Below are 20185 nucleotides of genomic sequence, written 5' to 3'. Positions count from 1 at the left end.
ACAAGATTACCTTTGGGACATTGTCATCTTTGCGTCTCCCAAAGGTTAGTCTACCTACTTCATTGAACTTACCAATAGCTTTAGATTTTTTCAGTTATTATAGACTGAATAGTTCTTACCTGGCACCTGAACGACCAACATGTAACCGGTCTCCGATGTTGTTATTTGAGTTGTACTCAGGTCAGTCGTATGTCTGAAGGTGACTTAACGTTGACATGTTGGAAAGCACAAGGCTTTTTTTAAAAAGAGAAAATAAAATTAAAAAAAAAAAAAAAGTAAAGAAAGAGTCAGGTGAAGTGAACCTACCAGAGTCGACGTGGAGAAGAAACAAAAGCCCGCACAGGTAGAAGGCGGCGGCCATTAACTGATGTGTTGTTGTCATGTTGGTCTTGTGGACTGAGAACTCGCGGCCTCTTGTCTTTCCTCAGGTGAAAGTGGTGACTGCAATGGTGAGACAACTCGGGGCGTGTTGCAGGCAGCTAGTCGGTGATCTTTTATACCTCTTCTTGTATATGTGGTGACTTCTCATTGGTCGCCTGTATTGGCCATTTATATCTCATGCACCACTGTCGCACGCCGGTGTGGGGAGGGAGACGTTATGGTGGATGGGGTTGTCTTCTTGTATTTTTCAATAGAAAAGTTCTTTCATCTAACTGAATGTGGTGAAATGTGGAATGTACGTGGAAATGGGGAAGCAAAAGATGAAAGGAGATGATGAATTGAAGAATTTTGGTTAGTTGGGGGGAAAGTGTCGGTCAATTGTAACACCTCATATATTTCTTAATGTCTCATTTCCTAGAGGTCGTCAGCCTGTCGTTGTCTGTTGTGACTTTTTCTGACGTGGCAGACAGCGCAACAGGAACTCACATCATTTATCATGCTTTTGGTTATACGTACGATAACAAAATACAGAATCTAGTTGATGATGATTACAACGACAAAGGAGAAGATTATGATGATTGATGGATGATGATAGTAGATGATTGATGATGATTGACGATGATGACGATGATATACAGAGTGCCTGCGTTTTCTCTCTTCGTTCTGGACTTGTAAGTAGGGTAGGGGAGGTTTTGACTGTGGAACAGTGGAGAATTTTTTTGACGAAACATAAATCGATGAGTCGGCTCAAAAACAGTTTGAAAGAAGAATTAGAATTGAGATCTTTGTTGTATTAATCGTTATTGTAGCACCTCATGACCTTCAGAGAGAAGCAGAAAAATAAAAAAAACAAAGATGAAAAGTTAAAGCCGTTTCTGTCACCTACTTTTGCACACCGTTAATAAACCTCTGAACTACACTCCAAATTCGCCTTTGAATATAAGCACAAATTAATCTACATCCATTTAGGTTTTGACATCTGGACAAATGGATCATATTGCTTTTAATGTTAAAGAGACTAGGTTAGAGTGTTGCAACTAAGGACTCCCTTTTACTGTACCTAAAAATAGTAGACAAGAGACCAAACACCAACCTGAAAAAAGTGACTGGAGAGAAAGTTTTCAAAAAGAGAGGCACACGACACCGAAATACAAGAATGGATGCATACAAGAAAAACGTTTTTTTTTAGTTAATGACGAAGCCGTTAATGATGAAGCCGTCATCAAATCCAAAAGGACCCTTAAGAAATGTTTGCAGACAGATGCATTGTTTATAAAAGGTTAAAAAGCGTTTTAAGGTGGTTCAGGGAGGTCAGCCTTTTTCTTAAACCAGACTGCATGGTAGGAGGAAGAGTCTTGCTTGCAGGTGAGATGGATCAGAGTGTTTAAGTCTTTCGTCGACGTGTACTCTCCCAGTTTGCCTTGCACTGACTGTCGCATGATTCACTGCAGGTGTCGCATCCTGGAGGTCTGTAATGATACGACGGTCTCTGCACGGTCTGTGCATGGACATAAAGACAAAGTTTATAACCGCTCTGTATAGCATCTGCACAGTAAAACGAGCTTCACGATTCATATGCGAATAGCTATGAAGGTTTGCTTTCAATAACTTTTTTGTGCAGGTGGTATACAGCGCGGTGAATGATTTATGTACATGTGCAGACCTGATCGATATGGTAATTTTGTAGTAGACTGTGGGCTAGGGTTACCGTGCTGCAAGGTTACTAAGATGCTTTGAAGTTCCAAAAAGTAAATGAGTCACTAATGAGTAAGACATGCCTATGATGCCTGTTGTGGCTGACAGGACGGAACTGCATCTGCTACAAGTCTACTAATATAGAGTAGAATCCATGACAGTTAGAAAGATAAAACCACTTATGTCGCCTTTTCAGAATTTTTTGACGTCTTGACAAATGTCAGAAATTTTAATTGTTTGTGCGCATGCGTCGGTCATTACTTGCTAGACATGCTATTTAAAAAAAAAAAGTTTACATATACCGAAGTTTTTGTTCTAACCGACTGCTGCATCAGCATGGTCAAAGTGATTTCACAGTCCAAATACGGACGTTCCCTTCCCACCTTGCCTTAAATTTGGGATTTTCAAGGGCCCTTAATGGGGGGACGGTAAAAGTAATGGCTACGGGCTATACCGCTCCGAACTGACCGAACTCCCATAGGGTGTAGCCGTTATACGCTGACAGTGACCGTATGTCGGACATTTCACTCCGCCCTCTGACCTCGCGCCCGCATTTGCTGACCTGCTGTCGGACTCCACACTCGCCTCCCGATGGGTTTCTACCTGCAACAACCGCGCTGGTCATCGCACTTTCGGTGAGTTTGTGAAATAGGTGAGAAGTGGGCCCTTAAATTCTGTAAAATATTATAACAGGAATTATTCATAGCAGTTGGAACTGTCTGTACAGTTTCGTGATTTCTGGTATTAGTTTAATTTAATTTGCATAGTTCAGCCCAAACCGTTGATTTGTCGCGTGCTACTTCCACATGTGCCATGAGCTTGCTTTGGGAAGATGCCGCGTGGGTAATTTATGTATAAATTCTCGATGCGAAATGTTAGTGTTTCAAATAATTCTTATAATTAATTAACCCTATAATAGTTCTTAGCAATTTAACTTCTATTGAAATTTGAACCCTCAATCGTGTATTGTAAGACAGATTATTGTAATCGGTTTTTTTTTCTTAAATGCAGACTTTGGTTATTTAACTTTTATAGGAAATGCTGAAGATCGAGGATCGTGCTTAGTCAAAGCATTGTAATAATGCCGACTACAAAACAGTCAACAGATGACTCCACAGTGTGGCTGAAGATGAGCCAAGCTGAATGTAGTGTATGTATAAACTGTTCCATGTTGTAAAATAAGGCTACACATTTCTTAATCATTGAGAACAGCAAACAGTATTCCTGACAGAGTGAAATATATTAGTGTTTGATAAAATGTGATATATATATATTTATTTCTTTCATATAAAGTAGTCCAGTTTTATTATATTTGCATACTTTTACAATAAATTTTTAAAGTGTGTTCAATTGTGTTTGCATTCTGCAATTATAATATATAAAATAAAATTTTTGTAAAGCTGTATTACATTTTTGCAAACATTATACTGACAACAGTTACAGTTTAGTTAAATACAATGTAAACACCACCAAACCAAGTTAATTAGCTTAAAATTTCGTCTATTTGAAACTTTAGTGATAACTTCAAGTAATCTTTGGGCAATGTAGGATAAATGTATATATTAGAAAAAAAGACAACACAGGCTGCTGATTGTTTCTGCATATATGTGCACACACGTGACAAGATAACAGTAATCAGAGGTTTTTCATGAAGAGTTGTGACAATGTCATAAAGTAGCATGTTCTGTAAGATGCATAGAATGCTTTAATTCAGGGATGCACAACCTACGGCCCACGGGCCATATCCGGCCCGCGACGTGGTGCCATCCGGCCCGCGAAACTTCTGCCCACAGTGCAGAAAATCGGCATGTTAGTAATAAAAGAAGAGCTTTAAAAAAATCGAAAAGAAAAAGGAAGAAGAAGTATTTATCCCCACGTAGGGGCCTTTCCCAATCTTTTTTCGATGGACAAACATTTCGATTCAGTGCTCCGACTTGGTGTCTCTTCGATGAGGCCGGACATTCAGAAGTTGGTTTCGGGAAAACAACTTCAAATATCCCACTAATTACTACATAATTAATGGAAAGTACTACTTGTTTCTAATAAAAAATGGTATCTGACCTATTTTTTTTTCCTTTTTGTATTTTTGCGGTGAAGTGGCCCGCGACACGGCTGTCCGAAATGGATATGGCCCGCAGGCCGAAAAAGGTTGGGCATCACTGCTTTAATTTATTTGTGTAGGATATTCAAGATCCTGGAAAGGTTATAAGACAATCAACCGACATGGTATATGATGAGACTGGTTATTCCCAGTTGAACGCCATCTGTCAGTAACGAGGGTAAAATCTCTGCGACATGTTTACAACACCACTTGGTAAATCAGATCCCTTATACATATAGAAACAGAAGTAAAGACTGCAGTGTATTATTTAAATTTGTTGTATGATTTGGTAACATCTGTTGTGTAGCAATCTCTGGCGTCAATATATCAATCAGTAATTATTTCAATGTCAACAATGTAACAGTCTAGGGATTATTTAAGTACAAAATACGAAATCTGTTATTCTGCATCCTTTAAAAATAACGGTTTCCTCTGTACTTTGTGTGTGAGTAAATCCTGTTTAGTTCTAGCTATGGAACATGAAAAACTAAATAAACAAAAAGTAAAAAAAAAACAAAAACAAAGAAAGATTAGGGTCTCGTTCTTGTTTATTTGTTATTATTGCGTAAGGATTTTGTACACTTTCAATAAACTCATCAAGGGAGTGTTGAGGGTATTGTTAGTATTCTTTGAGCTGTAGAATTCTTGTAATTTGTACAGGTTGTTTTCTTTTGAGTTCATTAGCCGATAATCGTCAATTAAATAATCTACCAACATTGACGAACACATCGAACAGCATTAGACCCTGTTTTATGAATTTAACACATATTATTTCGTAGCTTGGGACTAGTGGTGATTATCCCATATAGGTATCAAACAGAAGTGTAAACATCAATAAATTATCTGAAATAGTTGAATATTTGGCAACATTTACTGTGCGAGATCATCAGGTGTCACTACATCAATATTTCAGTGTCAAAAATCTGTTATTGTTAGTATTAAGAATGTTTGTAAAAATCACTTAATTCTGTACTTTTAAATCCTTTTATAACTCTTTACTCTGTATCTTGTTTATGTAAATAAGAGAAGTTTTGAAATGTCAGTGCTGTGTGTCAGTAGCGATTTTGTTGCCTGGTGCGGCAATAGATTTTTTAAGATAATTATTTAATTAAAGAAGCAGATTTTGATAATTTTAGAAGCAGTGCAGATGTTCATGTAAGCTGTGTTTATCTATATATTTAGTCTGTGGACACTGTTGAGGCATAACATTACTTTGGCAAAGTGTTTACTGACAAACTTCAGTTTACATCTGAATGACAGCAAAGTGAAAAGGATTCAACGAGTGACTGACAACTGAGTTGTCTACACAGCAGTCAGATCATCTTCTTTTATTTTAAACGTTTTCAGCTGACTGTTGACTGCTTGATGGCGTCGCAGATTGAAACAACAACAGAAGTAAGAGCAAACATAATAAATTAGAGACTAGAGAAAGGGAGATAAGAGCGAATGGAGTGCTTTTAGTAGAATGTAGAGGACAGGAGAAAAAAAAACTGATGCGAAATTAGAATAATAAGTATCACACACTCATATCAATTTCTACATTCTTTCACATCACAAATAAGCAACAGCCAAACAGTTTAGATTTATTAATATTTCTCTTTAGTTTTCTTGACACAAATTGCAAAATTTCATGTCAGATGTTGCCATTAATAAGTCAGAAACAACATTTTATTACCGGAATGTCTTTTTAAAGCTTTCACAATGATATATAGCAAGAAACAATTAAAACAGAAGACGATTTTTAATTGGGATTACATAGTTTATCTTTTGTGTAACTTGGATAAAATTTTATTGAAGAGTAATTTTCCTATATATTTCCTTTTATAACACAAAAGTACTAAGAACCTAGTTTCTGGTGTCATTGGCGGTCTCTGACAAAATAAACAATTCAGTGCTCCTCCGATTATTCATCAAGATTGGATACGCTGTTACAGTTGTTTGTGGAGCAGTAGAGCACGCACTGTTTCCAAGGACCCAAAAGACGAATGCAGGAGAGACCTTCGCCTTCCGATGCGCAGCCACGAATTGTTTTATCACTGCCCGGTTCTGTGAGGCAAAGGGCAATGAATCAACAGAGGTTTGTATAAGGATTCATTCAATTCATTTATTATATTTATATATACTTTCATTCACCCATGCTGTTTACCCATGTATCTATTCACTTACCAGTTAGTTGATTATCTTTTCACGGATGAATTTTTATTTTTCTCAATATGTTATTCTGTCTTAAACTCTCACGCCCATGACTGAAGAGATGTGAACAATGAAAACAATGGAAGTGCACAACAATGGTAGCTCGCAGGAGAAACTAAAATATAATGTTTATTTACCTTCTGGGGAGAACTGTCTTACAAGGCCGCAGACGTGGTTGGGTGGGCACTCAATGTCTGGCACGTTGCCAGAATTGCAGTCAGGAGTAGTGAACGAACAATTCTTGCATCTCAAGCTGTTCACTGCAACACAAAACACGGAGTGCATCAGTCTTGCTCCCATCATCGTGTCTCTACTAATCGCCGGAAAAGGTGTTGAGGTTAGATATACATAGTCTATACTCTATAGTAACACAGCCTAAGACGACTGGTGATGGTACAAGTCAGCGTACATAAAAGAAGTGAAGGTTTTACTTCCTAATTAAAATGACAAGTTAAAAGAAGAAACAATTTTCTAGAGTATGTGATGCCAAGCCGAATCATATGACACTTTTTGAATAAGACAAAATTAATTTTAAAAAAATACAGTTATTAGTTTAATTCTGTCGATTGAGACAACTCAAACTCAATCTCGACCTTTTATTGAGTAGTGTCAGGCCCATTTGAAAGAAGAACTGTATAAACAATAGCAAACATTCTGATTATAAGTTAAATGTTAATACAATTCTGTAAAATATGCAACTACATTAGTATTATACCTTAAGGGAAACCCAGCTGACAATTGTAATTCACTGCGTTCAGATGACTGCCGTCTATCAAAGTAAGACAGAGGGAGAGCATGTGACTGTCAACTATAGAGAAGGTGAAGACTTTGTTGTAAGATGTCATCACATCGGTTGTGTGACAGTCTCAGACTTTACAGTATTTCAAAATTTCATTGTCAACCGTATGCTATTCTTGTATAATAAATATAATAAATATTTTTGCAAAGATCGCGAAAATCTGTTATTCGCAAACCTTTTAAAAATACTTTTCCCTTTCTGTATTTTGTAATTCTATCCGAACGGTTTTGAATACCATCTTTTGGGCGGCTTCTAATGGTTCTCAGTGTTCCTTGTGCATAAATAACTAAAGTGAAATGTAAAGAGCAGAATATTTTGTTAAGTTTTAGTCGTCACAACAGTACTGCTTCTCTTTTTGCCTTTTTAGAAACAAAGATATTGTATTATGATTTGCTGGTTTCTTCATCAGTGACGGCATTATTTTTGAAACCCTTGTGGCACCTCTTTTCTAAAACAACTTGATGTTAATTGTTTTATGCATGTTTTGTACTGAGAAGTAAATGTTCTTACTCCTTTCGTTTCTGCAAGTAATTAACCTATGTCTGAGTGACTCTTACAGAAGCCATTAAGCTGTTGGCTTAATATCAGGTAACAAATCCAGTATTCTGTCAGTTCAATAAGGGCTTTGAAATCACAGGTTTCTGTATGAACACCACTACTTACTCCGGAAGTTATACAAATAAGTTATAGTTTGATTGACTAGAAATGTAAAGAGATGAAAAAATGGCAGTCAAATGATTAAAACAAACGTTTACTTCTTCTGATGAGAGACTGTCATAAAACTGGCAATTTATTTGTGTCCATACACGCTTGTAACATCTAAAACTGTTCTTGAATCATTTTCAGTTTTATAGCAATGTAATTTTTATATTCGTAAATAATTGTACTTGGATATTCTTAATAAAAGGTGTAACACTGAGAGTTCTACACCTATTTAAGAGGCTCTTGGAAACGAACAAGTGATCTGTGAAACTACAGCATCACACTTACACACTGTACGAGAGACAAGATTACCTTCGGGACATTTCTGTCGCCTTTGCGTCTCCCAAAGGTTAGTCTATCTATTTCATTGAACTTACCAATAGCTTTAGATTTATTTAAATATTGTGGCCTGAATAGTTCTTACCTGGCACCTGAGCGACCAACATGTAACCGGTCTCCGATGTTGTTATTTGAGTTAAAGTCCGAAGGTGACTTAACGTTGACATGTTGGAAAGCGCATGGCTTTTTTTTACAAAAAGAGAAATAAATTAAAATGAGGAAAAATGAAAGAAAGAGTCAGGTGGAGTAAACCTACCAGAGTCGATGTGGAGAAGAAACAAAAGCCCGCACAGGTAGAAGGCGGCGGCCATTAACTGATGTGTTGTTGTCATGTTGGTCTTGTGGAGTGAGAGCTCGCGGCCTCTTGTCTTTCCTCAGGTGAAAGTGGTGACTGTAATGGTCGGGGCCTGTAGCAGGCAGCTAGTTGGGGATCTCTTATTCCTCTTCTTGTACATGTGGTGACTTCTTATTGGTCGCCTGTATTGGCCTTTTATGTCTCATGCACCACTGTCGCACTCCGGTGTGGCGAGGGAGACGTTATGGTGGAGGGGGTTGTCTTCTTGTATTTTCAATAGAAAAGTGCTTTCACCTGATAAATGTGGGTGTAAGTGGAAATTGGAGAGTAGAAGATGAATGGAGGTGATGAATGGAAGAGGTTTTGGTAGTTGGGGGGAAAGTGTCGGTCAATTGTACTGCCGAATGTATTTCTTAATGTCTCATCTCCTACATCCTGTCGTTGTCTGTTGTGACTTGTTCTGACGTGGCAGACAGCGCAACAGGAACTCACATCATTCATCATGATTTAGGTTATACATACTGTACAAAATACAGAAACTAGTTGATGATGATTACAACGACAAAGAAGAAGATGATGATGATTGATGGATGATGATAGATGACCATTGACGATGATGACGATGATATACAGAGTACGTGCGTTTTCTCTCTTCGTTCTGGACTTGTAAGTAGTGTTGGAACTAGGGTTACCTTTTTAGTGTTCCTAAAAATAGTAAACAAAAGACCAAACACCAACCCGAAAAATATGACGGGAGAGAAAGTTTTATAAAAGATAGGCATACGACACCGAAATACAAGAATGGACGTATAAAGCAAAACCTTTTTTTTCAGTAAATGATGAAGCCGTCATCAAATCCAAAAGGACCCTTGCGAAATGTTAGCAGACAGACGCATTGTTTATAAAAGGTTAAAAAGCGTTTTGATGTGGCTCATGGAGGTAAATCTCTTTCTGAAACCAGACTGCAGGGTAGGAGGAATAGTCTTGCTTCCAGGTGAGATGGATGAGAGTGTTTTAGTCTTTCGTCGACGTGTACTCTCCCAGTTTGCCTTACACTGACTGTCACATGAGTCACTGCAGGTGTCGCATCCTGGAGGTCTGTAATCATACGACGGTCTTTGCACGGTCTGTGCATGCACATAAAAACAAAGTTCATAACCACTCTGTATAGCATCTGCACAGTAAAACAAACTTCACGATTCATATCCGGAGAGCTATTATGGTTTGGTTTTTATATTGTGCAGGTGGTATACAGCGCGGTTATTGATTAATTTACATTGATTTATGTTCATGTGCAGACTTGATAGATATGGTCATTCTGTAGTAGACTGTGGGACACGCGATGATTCACTTGTCTACCACTTGCGGTTGCCTTGGCAGGACCAAACCAAATGCTTTCGGAGACCTAAACGTCCCGCGGGCAGAACCTTTTCCTGCAACCATTCTGTAGGAAGTCATGTACCCAGTTACCACCGTATCTCCACCAAACTTTTTGTTTAACCAGTCAGGAAAACCACTTAAATAAAAATGAAAAGATTAGCGTTAGTCATGTTTTGCCCATGCCGCACAAATATATCAGGAGGTCGGCGGTCAGAGATGTAAATTACTCTGGACTAACATGTCCCAGGTACGTTACCACAAGGACTGAACCTATTCCATAAAGATAAACATACAGTCGGATACTGCAGTTGACTATAATTGCACGTGATCTTTTCGACCTGGTCAGGTCTAATATTATTTCAGTGATTTCTACCATAGCCAGGACCTCAAATGAAGACAATGCCTTTGTACGAAAAAGTAGTGGATGGTGTTGAGGTGGACAATGATAGGGTATTAAAAACAACAGAAAATAGGGTTAAGAATAGCGAGAGTGAATGATTGTTATTATTCCTAAGATTGGTTACAGGTCTGCAAGGTTATTAAGATGCTCCGAAGTTCCACAAAGTAAATGAGTCACTAATGAGTAAGACATGCCTAAGATGCCTGATAGTCTTTAAACTGTGCAATAAGAGTTTTTTTTTGGATGCATATTTAATTAAAGAAGCAGTTCATTATATGAACTCTACTGAGTCACTGAAGTATTTAGCAAAGTGTTTACCGACAAACTTAAGTTGGACATCTCAGTGACAGCAAAGTGTAAGGAATTTAACGAATCGCTAAGTGACAGCTTGAGTGGTTTGTACAGCAGTCATCTCAACTGCTTTTATTGTGTAAGGGGGTTAAGCTGATGTCGGAAAGTAAAAGAACAAAAAAGCAGCATGAGGCAAATTAGAGGAAGAGCGATGAGACCGGATGGAAAGTTTAAAGTACAATGTCGAAAGACAAGTGTGAAAAGAAAGAAGAATGGTGGAAGGTCGGTATGGGTCGACAAAAGAACAACAATTAACTTAGTTTTGCAACTGCTTTTTCCAGTTTTTCTGATAATTAAAATTTTTTGTGTGAGATATTGTTATAAATTTACAATCTAATATAATTTTTTTTAAAACCTCCAATAACAGGAATGTCGGAATAAAACTGTTTCCACGATACTTAGCAAAAGAAAAGAAAGGGAGTTTTAAGTGGAATAAAACGATTTATTTTTGGGGTAATATCCTTCAAACTAAATTGTTTCTGATTAGCGATAGTTTTCTTGTATCATTGGCGGCTTCTCATAAAATGGTCACATATTCCTCTTCTCAATACATAGTAGGTTCGTTGTTACAGCCGCTCGTGTCGCAAAAGATGTAGCACAAACGCATTCCATCCAAAAGATCCTCGTTCAGAGCACCCACGATAGGTATCCACTTTTGTTGCTGCCAGGCATAGGAAATGACATGTAATGGGATACATAAATATGATCTTATTTATCCTTCCACTCATCCATCTACCATGCATTTATACGCCTGTGTCACTCTATCATCCTTGACCTATATATTTATCTTTTTCTCAATATATCCTTCCACGTTTCTGTGTGACAACTTAAAACATTTTGATACAAATCGTATGACTATATTTGTATGTAACCTTTTTTTATCGCCTCTCTCTTATTTTATATAAGAGAGAAGAAGACTAATAATTGAGAGGAAGGAAGAAAACTGAATTAAGTGTTGTAGGCTGACTGAAGGGAGATAAACAATGGAAACATAATACAACTGGAGTAATACAACAATGTGGGATGCACAAGGCAAAGCCTCAGGCGGACGCACACACAAAACAAAAAAAAGTATTTACGGTTGGTGTGGTAGATTCTAAGAATATTACAGTGCGTGTCGTTTGTACAGTCTTTATCTGGCACTTCTCCGCTTATAACCGCTCTGTATAACATCTGCACAGTTAGTAAAATGAGGCGAACAGGTCGGAGACGTGTAATGCGATCCTCAACTGACGAGGGCATGACCTGTAGGCGACAATAATGACTGGTAACTCTAGCTTTTTCTTTAACAGCCTGCTGCCTGCCCTCGACTTATAATCACATTTGCATTTATCATTTAAAACTAAACAACATTTTTCACTTTTACCTTCATCTTCGGAGGCTCGTCAAAGTCTGAATGACTAAACTGGACAGGACGCCACGTAATCAAAAGGTTTTGGAAAAAGTGTTGTAGGAGTTTATCTTTGAATTTGTACAAACTTAACACCGTTGTTTGGAGATCTGAGGAAGGCTGTTAAAGAACACTGCTAGAATATTTTATGCTCGTCTTGGATAGGTCGATTCTGGGTATGGAATATTGATTTCGAGAGACCTTTTGTATTATTTTGACGGACGGTCACTTAGGTAGATAGCGAACAGAAGAGGACCTACAAATAGGGTTGTGGGACACATTTTTGTTTCACTTCAATGGGATCCGACATTTGGGTTTTAACTGCGCCTCTGAGCTCTGTTTAAGAGAAAGGATCTAAGGAATTGAGTGGAGCAGATGCTAACTTTGTAAAGTTCACATTTCTTAATGAGTAGGTAATGATCAATTATTTCAAAAGCTTTTGCAAAGTCTACAGAGAGGGTTGCAGTATAGTGTTTGTCATTTATATTGTTTAATCATTGTTTCTTCTAATGATGTTAGTGCTGTATGGCAAGAGTGTTTGGGTCTAAACCATCATGGATTAGCGTTGAGAACTTTATTAGGTGGATTTGGAGGTGAGTGTGAATGTGTTTCTTAAGGAGTTAGAGAGTGATAAAAATAAGATTGGTCGATAGTTAATAGGATTTTCTAGGTCACCTCATCTATGAATTGGGAGTTCTTCATTTTAGAAAGGTAGGGAAGTGGTATTCGGCAATACAGATGTTATATAGCTAGGTCAGAGTTTCTGAAGTAACTGATGCCTAGAGCTTTAGTATTTTATTGTCAATGTTGTCAGGCCCTCTAGTGCAGGGGTGGACAATTAATTTTCCCAAGGGGCCGCATGAGAAATTGGGATGGTTTTAGAGGGCCGGACTAATATAGTTAACTCAGTTTTACCCAATACTGTATATATAGTATATATCGGGCGGGCCGGTCAGAGAGAGGAGGCGGGCCGCCCTTTGCCCAGGTCTGCTCTAGTGTTTAATTTTTTTTAATTCTGGAAGGAATTTGTATACATTTAATAAATTCATTAAGGGAATGTTAACTGTCGTGTTAATATTCTTTGAGCTGTTGAAATCTTGTAATTTGTACAGGTTGTTTTCTTTTGAGTTCCCTTGCAGATAATTGTCAATTAAATAATCTACCGACATCGATGAAGACATCTAACAGCATTCGGTCCCTGTTTAATGAACTGAACACATAATATATCGTAGCTTGGAATATCAGTTGTGATTATCCCATAGACGCATCGAAACAAAGGTGTAAACATCAAAGTATTGTCTGAAATAGTTTGATAATTTGGCAGCATTTACTGTGTGAGATCATCAGGTGTCACAATATCAATATTTCAGTGTCAAAAATCTGTTATTCATAGTAATACGAATGCTCGTAAAAATCATTTCATTCTGTACTGTGTCAGTAGCGATTTTGTTTCCTGTTGCGGCAAATACATATTTAATTAAAGAAGCAGATTTTGATAATTTTAGAAGCAGTGCAGACGTTCATGTAAGCTGTGTTTATCTGTCACACGCAGTCTGTGGACACTGTTGAGGCATAAAATTACTTTGGCAAAGTGTTTACTGACAAACTTAAGTTTACATCTGAATGACAGCAAAGTTAAAAGGATTCAACGAGTGACTGACAACTGAGTTGTCTACACAGCGTGATGGCGTCGCTGAGTGAAACAACAAAACAAATAAGAGAAGACATAATAATTTAGTCTTTTTAATGTCTTTTTAAAGCTTTCACAATGACTCATAGCAAGAAATAATAAAAACAGAAGACGAGTTTAAGTGGGATTACATGGTTTATTTTGTTGCGTTATTTGGATAAAATTTTATTGAAGTCTAATTTCCTATTATAAAATAAAAATACTAAACCCATAGTTTGTTTTTTTTTATGTCTGTGGCGTATTCTGACAAAATGATCAAGGTAAAGGCAGTTCTTCTCTCATTATTCACCAAGATTGGATGCGCTGTTACAGTTGTCTGTGGAGCAGTAGAGCTGGCACCGTTTCCAAGTACCCAAAAGACTCACGCAGAAGGAACCTTCTGCTTCCGTTGCGCAGCCACGCATTGTAGTACCGTGGCCCGGGTCTGCCAGGCAAAGGGCAATGAATCAACAAAGGTTTGTATTTGGATTCATTCAATTAATTATATATATACTTCCATGCTTTTTACCCATGCATCTATTCACTTACCCGTCAGCAGATTATCTTTTCAACGATAAATTTTTATTTTTCTCAATATATTATTCTATGTTAAAGACTAAAGAGATGTGAGCAATGCAAACAACGGCAGTAACACAACAATGGTAGTGCGCAAGAGAGACCCACAGGAGGGTGCAAACACGAAAGTAAAAACTAATGTTTATTTACCCACTGTGGAGAACTCTCTAATAATTGCACAGGTGTGGTTCGGCTGGCACTCTCTCTCTGCCACGTTGCCAGAATTGCAGTTAGGGTCAGTGTACGAACAGACCTTGCATCTCAGGCTGTTCACTGCAACACAAAACACAGAGTGCATCAGCATTGCTCCCATCATCTTGTCTCTACTAATCGCAAGAAAAGATGATGGCGTTTGAGATACATAGTCCCTGCGAGAGAACAACCTGCAACGACTGGTGTTAGTACTCTATGTGATTTTAAAATATATGTAAGGATTGCTTTCTTAATGTAAAGCAGGTCGATCATAAAAAAATACAGCTATTAGTTTGATAAAAGTATTTTATATTTCTCTCGAACGAGAGAACACGAATTCAAACTCAATCTCAACCTTCTATTGAGTAGCGTCAGGCTCATTTAAAGGGACAACTGTACAACAACGATAGCAAACATGATTATAAGTTAATGTTAATACAATTCTGTAAAATATACAACTACATTATTATTATAGATTGAGTGAACACCCGTTTTGCGACCGAGATGGCAGACTATCAAAGTAAGACTGAGGGAGAGGGAGAGCATGTGACTGTCAGCTATGGAAGGTGCAGACTTTGTTGTAAGATGTGGTCACCACTGTACTGTAACAGTCTCTGACTTTACAGTATTTAAATATTTCAGTGCCAACAGTATGCTGTTCTTTGGAATAAATATTTTTGTATAGATCGCGAAAATCTGTTATTCGCAAATCTTTCAAAAATCCTTTTCCCTATCTGCATTTTCTAATTCTATCCGATGGGTTTTAAATAGCATCTATTGGGTGTATTCTAATGGTTCTCACCGTACATAAGTAACTGAAGAAAGATGTAAAGAGCAGAATATTTTGTTACGTTTAGGTCGTCACAACAGTATTGCTTCTTTTTTAGCTGGTTTAGAAAAAAGAGATTGAGTTCCTTTCAATAATTAAGATATTTTCTGGTTTCTTCATCAGTGGCTGCATTAAAATTGAAACAACTTGAGGTTATTTATTTTATGCATGGTTTGTACCTTGAAATTTTTTTTTCTGCAAGTATATTAACCTATGTCTGATTGACTTTTACAGAAGTCATTAAGCTGTTGGCTTATTCTCAGATAACAATTCCATCATTCAGTCAGTTCAATACGCACTTTGAAATCGCAGGTTCCTGTATGAATACCAATACTTTAGCTGAAAGTTATAAAAATAAGTTATAGTTTGATTGACTTGAAATGTAAACAGATGAAAGATTAAAACATACTTTTACTTCTTGTGCTTAGACACTGTTCTTAAAATCTAGAAATTTATTTATGTTCATACAAGCTTGTGACATTTAAAACTGTTCTTGAATCAATTTCAGTTTTACAGCAATGTATTTTTTATATTCGTTAACAATTTTACTTGGATATTCTTTAGAAATGGTATAACACTGAGTTTTACACCTATGTAACTTGTGAAACTACAGCCTGTGTTTGAAAGATGGTTGGAAGGCTACAACTAAGTCAAGTTCATCACAACATTGTACATGTATGTTCCAAGTCAGTTAACTATCTACTTGTTGGGTCATCAACATCGTCTGCCAGTAGATTACAGCAGCATGAGATGTTGAATGATCTTTCACAAGGACGACCGTTGAGGTTGGTCTGTTTGGCCGTCTGTTACAATAACCACATCACACTTACACATTGTACGAGAGACACGATTACCTTTGGAACATTTCTGTCATCTTTGCGTCTCCCAAAGGTTAGTCTACCTACTTTATTGAACTTACCAATATCTTTAGATTTATTCAGTTATTATGGACTGAATAGTTCTTACCTGGCACCTGAACGACCAACATGCAACCGGTCTCCGATGTTGTTATTTGAGTTGTACTAAGGTCAGTTGTATGTCCGAAGGCGACTTAACGTTGACATGTTTGATAGCACAAGGCTTTCTTTAAAAAGAGAAATAAATTAAAATGAGGAGAAAAAAAGAAAGAAAGAGTCAGGTGAAGTGAACCTACCAGAGTCGATATGGTAAAGAAACAAAAGCCCGCACAGGTAGAAGGCGGCCATTAACCGATGTGTTGTTTTCATGTTGGTCTTGTGGAGTGAGAACTCGCGGCCTCTTGTCTTTCCTCAGGTGAAAGTGGTGACTGCAATGGTGAGACTACTCGGGGCGTGTAGCAGGCAGCTAGTCGGTGATCTTTTATACCTCTTCATGTTTATGTGGTGACTTCTCATTGGTCGCCTATTATGGTCTTCAGAGGCGGCGTTAGGGGGTGGCAAATGGGGCGGCCGCCCCAGGCCCCGGGCTTCAGCCCCGAGGTCATCTTTATGACTTATTGCCATCTGTGTTAAACAAGTTGTGACCAAGCAATTGACGTTCAGTAAACACTTTTAAGTTCTAATTAAGCAAATTATTGAATCCATGTCTTAACTTTAAACCCGACACTAATAACAAGCAGTTTATTAAATCAAATCAAATCAGACTTTATTGTCTGTCGAGGAGACCCCAAGACATAAATTTTTCTTTTGCTCACACGGGAAGGCATACAAACTCATACAGACATTTAACGCACACATAATCACTACTATCTTTTCATCACCTGCAGGCAAACAAGATTACAAACTGTCATCTATGTCATCTATTGGCCTGTGACAGAAATCCCTGCATTTCATTAATTAGCTAGATTGAGTGCAGAGAGCTCGTCTTGTTTGTGCAAAAGAGAGGGCACATTCAACAAGGTGATGGTTGATAATGGATGTCAGCACCCTCTTCTCTTCAGACTGTGTTTGATTCCTCCTAAATCCTTGTGTCTTTATTTAGGATGGTGATGGCTGATGGCACGAAGGACCTCTGGTAGGCAGCTTTCAGTACACGTGGCACTTTATAGCGCCTGCCTGAGGGCAACAGCTGGAAGTTGGGATGGAGAGGGTGCGTTAGGTCCGAAATGATGTTATGTGCCATCCTTCTGACTGCATGAAGGTACAAGTCAGAAAGTGGCAGCTGTGTTTGACCAATAATTTTATTTGCCTGGTGGATGATTCTGGCCAGCCTTGCCTTGTCTTTGACTAGTAGGTGACCATACCAGGCAGCGAGACCTGTACACAGTCTCCAGCACCCCAGAGCTGACATTGAAGCTGGGGAGTCTCCTTAGAAGGTGCAGCCTGTCTGTACACTTGGTTCACGTGATCACTAAATGAGAGCCTCCCGCCGATCACTGTACCAAGGTACCTGAACACAGCAGCCCTCTGCACTTTAAGTTATCGTCGCCATATTATTTTTTAATAAGAAAAAACCCGCTACTGTCACAAACGGTGGGAAAGGTGACGAACAATTGAAACACTAAATTCGTGCGTTATTTCGCGAAATTGATCCAGCCTATCTAACTGTATATGTCAGTGCTTCCGGCATCATATCAATAGGGATGTTGATACACCTACTCCATTACCCCGGCCCCGAGCGGATGGTCGGCCCCAGGCCCCTCGTGGTCTTAAGGCCGCCTCTGATGGTCTTTTATATCCCATGCACCCCCTGGCGCGCCGATGTGACGTGTGAGACGCTATGGTGGATGGGTTGTTGTCTTGTATTTGCAATAGAAAAGTGCTTTCACCTAACTGATATGTAGCACTCTAGTAGTGTACAAAGTAGAATGTCTCTGCTGCGAGGGTGGATGACGTTTTACATTTGCATCTAGATTCTAGAATGTTCGACCATAGGGAGTAAAACTAGCGTAGCTTTAGAGTGGAGAAAGGTCTTTTGTGATTTTGGAAGGAAGAGAGAGAGAAGGCAGACTAGAAACTAAATTAAAACTGTTCAGTGTGAAAATTCGATCGTTGTGTTGTTTCTGTTATGACTAGCCATCACAGACTGGCGTGTTGGTTACAGATAAATGTGGATGTACGTGGAAATGGAGGAGCAAAATATGAAAGGAGGTGATGAATGAGGTTTGGATAGTTTGGGGGAAGGTGTCGCTCAATTGTAACTCCGCATGTATTTCTTAATGTCTCATCTCCTACAGCTCGTCAGCCTGTCGTTGTCTGGTGTGACTTTTTCTGACGTGGCAGACAGCGCAACAGGAACTCTCATCATACATCATGCTTTAGTGAAGCGGGTTATAAGTACTGTACCAAAATACATGAATTAGTTGATGATGCTGGCGACGTCACAGAAGAAGATGATGATTGACGGATGATGATTCATGGATGATGATATTGAGGCGAACAGGTGCGATCCTCAACTGACGAGGGCATGACCTCTGGGCGACAATAATCACTCGTAACTCTAGCTTTTTCTTTAACAGCCCGCTGCCTGCACTCGACTTCGCAAGCAACTTAAAACATAATCGTATCGCATCCCTCCTCCCACTGTTTTCATTTTTTTTTAAATCTCACTATTAATTAGTAGATTGACGAACGCTGTAAGGATTCCTTTATGTGTAGGAAGTTCTACATATATTTGAAAAATCGAGGTATATATATATTATTATTGATTTTTTCCAAAGTAATGCCACTACCGATGGGTTGGGGTTACTTTTTGATCTTACTTTTTAAAATCATCTTTTATGATGTACTTGTGCGGCATGAAAAATACCTAAACAAAAACATGGCTAATGTTTTGATTTGTTGTTTTTTTTTTTGCAGGTAGTTTTGTTGGCTGTTTAGACAAATTAAAGTTTAGTGGATATGCGGTGATAAATGGGTTCATGACTTCATAGAGGATGGTTGCAAGAAAAGGTTCTATCCCCGGTACGTTAAAGGTCTCCGAAATCAAGGCAACCGCAAGTGGTACACAAGTGAATCATCGCGTGTCCCACAGTTTACTACAGAATGAACATATCCATCAAGTCTGCACATGTACTTAAATCAATGTTCATTACCTGTATATCATCTGCACAACACAAATGTTATTGCCAGAAAACAATCATCGCTTTCTACATAGGAATCGTGAAGCTTGTCTAAAGGCCTGTTCTCACGCTGCAACATCGGCACTTAGCGGGGTTAGCAGCCCCTGCAAGGCCTTATAGCGAGCTGTGCACACGACACGTAGACAGGCCTCGTCGCTAGGTTACGAGATACGGCACGCGGCTCTATTTTCTCGCTACCCCGACCTATTTTAGGGCTGTAGCCAATCGGAATGCTTGAGCACAGTAGGCTCCCTTTGACCTCCACATTGTAAACAATGGCGATGTGGTCGGAGGAGAGCTGTGTTCTCATAAGTTTATCCGTGTCTGTTCGACACTGCACACCCACATTACATTCCGAAATGCAGGCTCAATTCAATGAAGCAGTTCATTAAAAGTGGAAGATGACATATCGCAAAAAGCGTCTACATTCTCGTGAATCTTCCGAAGATATTTCCTTTAGAAGATGAACATGTCTGTAAGCGACTCCCTCGCGTTACCCGCTCCCTCGCCCACATCTTTTTTTCTTTCTTCTTCTTCTCTCTCTCCACTACATGATGCAATATCACTATCGTAGCCGCAGTTGCTTCCAAAAATATCTCGTCGTCGATGGTGTCTGCCATATTGTTGACTACCCATAATGCACTGTGCGGATGACATAAGGTCGCATGACATTCCTTTGAATGACCGTTATGCAGACAGAAGAACGATTAGGTTGGGGACTTGTTTCTGCCCATCTCTCTAGTTTTGACTACTGCTGTGAAGACAGCGGGTACCATTTTAGGTGGGAACGCTTATTTTCTTACACTTGTCTATAGTTTTAAGAACTGCTATAAAGTCCGATAGTATCATTACAG

The 20185-nt window shown here is 38.6% G+C and overlaps 3 protein-coding genes and 1 long non-coding RNA gene across 8 annotated transcripts in view; 1 reads left to right on the top strand and 3 right to left on the bottom strand.

Moving 5' to 3' along the window:
- LOC112568274 overlaps window positions 1-20185 on the bottom strand; it is a 70275-nt gene that overhangs the window by 12787 nt on the left and 37303 nt on the right. The gene's annotated exons all lie outside the window — the stretch shown is intronic.
- The window catches only part of LOC112568304, a 30024-nt gene that overhangs the window by 2282 nt on the left and 7557 nt on the right, over window positions 1-20185 (bottom strand). Inside the window, exons 1-3 of one of the 4 annotated variants that reach the window (XM_025245566.1) lie at window positions 8467-8632; window positions 6508-6630; window positions 5749-6223 (exon numbers count right to left, since the gene is read on the bottom strand). The exons of 1 other annotated variant lie outside the window; for it this stretch is intronic. In XM_025245566.1, the coding sequence (XP_025101351.1) occupies window positions 6081-6223; window positions 6508-6630; window positions 8467-8542 (342 nt within the window). In that variant the 5' untranslated portion in view covers window positions 8543-8632 and the 3' untranslated portion in view covers window positions 5749-6080. Of the gene's footprint in view, window positions 1-306; window positions 449-5748; window positions 6224-6507; window positions 6631-8466; window positions 8633-20185 lie in introns of those variants that run through there. 2 more of the 4 variants (XM_025245579.1, XM_025245556.1) reach the window with 2 other exon arrangements.
- LOC112568393 lies at window positions 375-16626 on the top strand. Its single transcript, XR_003100082.1, has 3 exons — window positions 375-449; window positions 802-804; window positions 16612-16626. It is a non-coding gene; the product is annotated as an uncharacterized LOC112568393 (long non-coding RNA).
- LOC112568347 lies at window positions 13833-16616 on the bottom strand. 2 transcript variants are annotated; one of them, XM_025245618.1, is made up of 3 exons: window positions 16446-16616; window positions 14426-14544; window positions 13833-14140 (listed from the first exon to the last, which is right to left on the bottom strand). In XM_025245618.1, the coding sequence occupies exons 1-3, from the start codon at window positions 16516-16518 to the stop codon at window positions 14078-14080; spliced, it is 255 nt and encodes an 84-aa protein (XP_025101403.1). In that variant the 5' UTR covers window positions 16519-16616; the 3' UTR covers window positions 13833-14077. The 2 variants fall into 2 exon arrangements, with proteins under 2 accessions (XP_025101403.1, XP_025101394.1); XM_025245609.1 differs by having other exon boundaries at window positions 14422-14544; window positions 16446-16615.

The sequence above is a fragment of the Pomacea canaliculata genome, linkage group LG1 (assembly GCF_003073045.1).
Source record: "Pomacea canaliculata isolate SZHN2017 linkage group LG1, ASM307304v1, whole genome shotgun sequence".
Taxonomy (NCBI): Eukaryota; Metazoa; Mollusca; class Gastropoda; order Architaenioglossa; family Ampullariidae; genus Pomacea; species Pomacea canaliculata.
The sequence above is the reverse complement of the archived record's forward strand: the minus strand, read 5'-3'. Positions and strand labels throughout refer to the sequence as shown.

Bases quoted from the DNA above. Each gene is read 5' to 3' on its own strand.
- LOC112568347 (XM_025245609.1), bottom strand. From the start codon at position 16,518: ATGAAAACAACACATCGGTTAATGGCCGCCTTCTACCTGTGCGGGCTT. The intron at 14,545-16,445 runs GTAGGTTCACTT...TTTGTGTTGCAG, and splicing joins TCTTTACCATATCGACTCTG to TGAACAGCCTGAGATGCAAG. The intron at 14,141-14,421 runs GTAAATAAACAT...TTTGCCTGGCAG, and splicing joins TAGAGAGTTCTCCACAGTGG to ACCCGGGCCACGGTACTACA.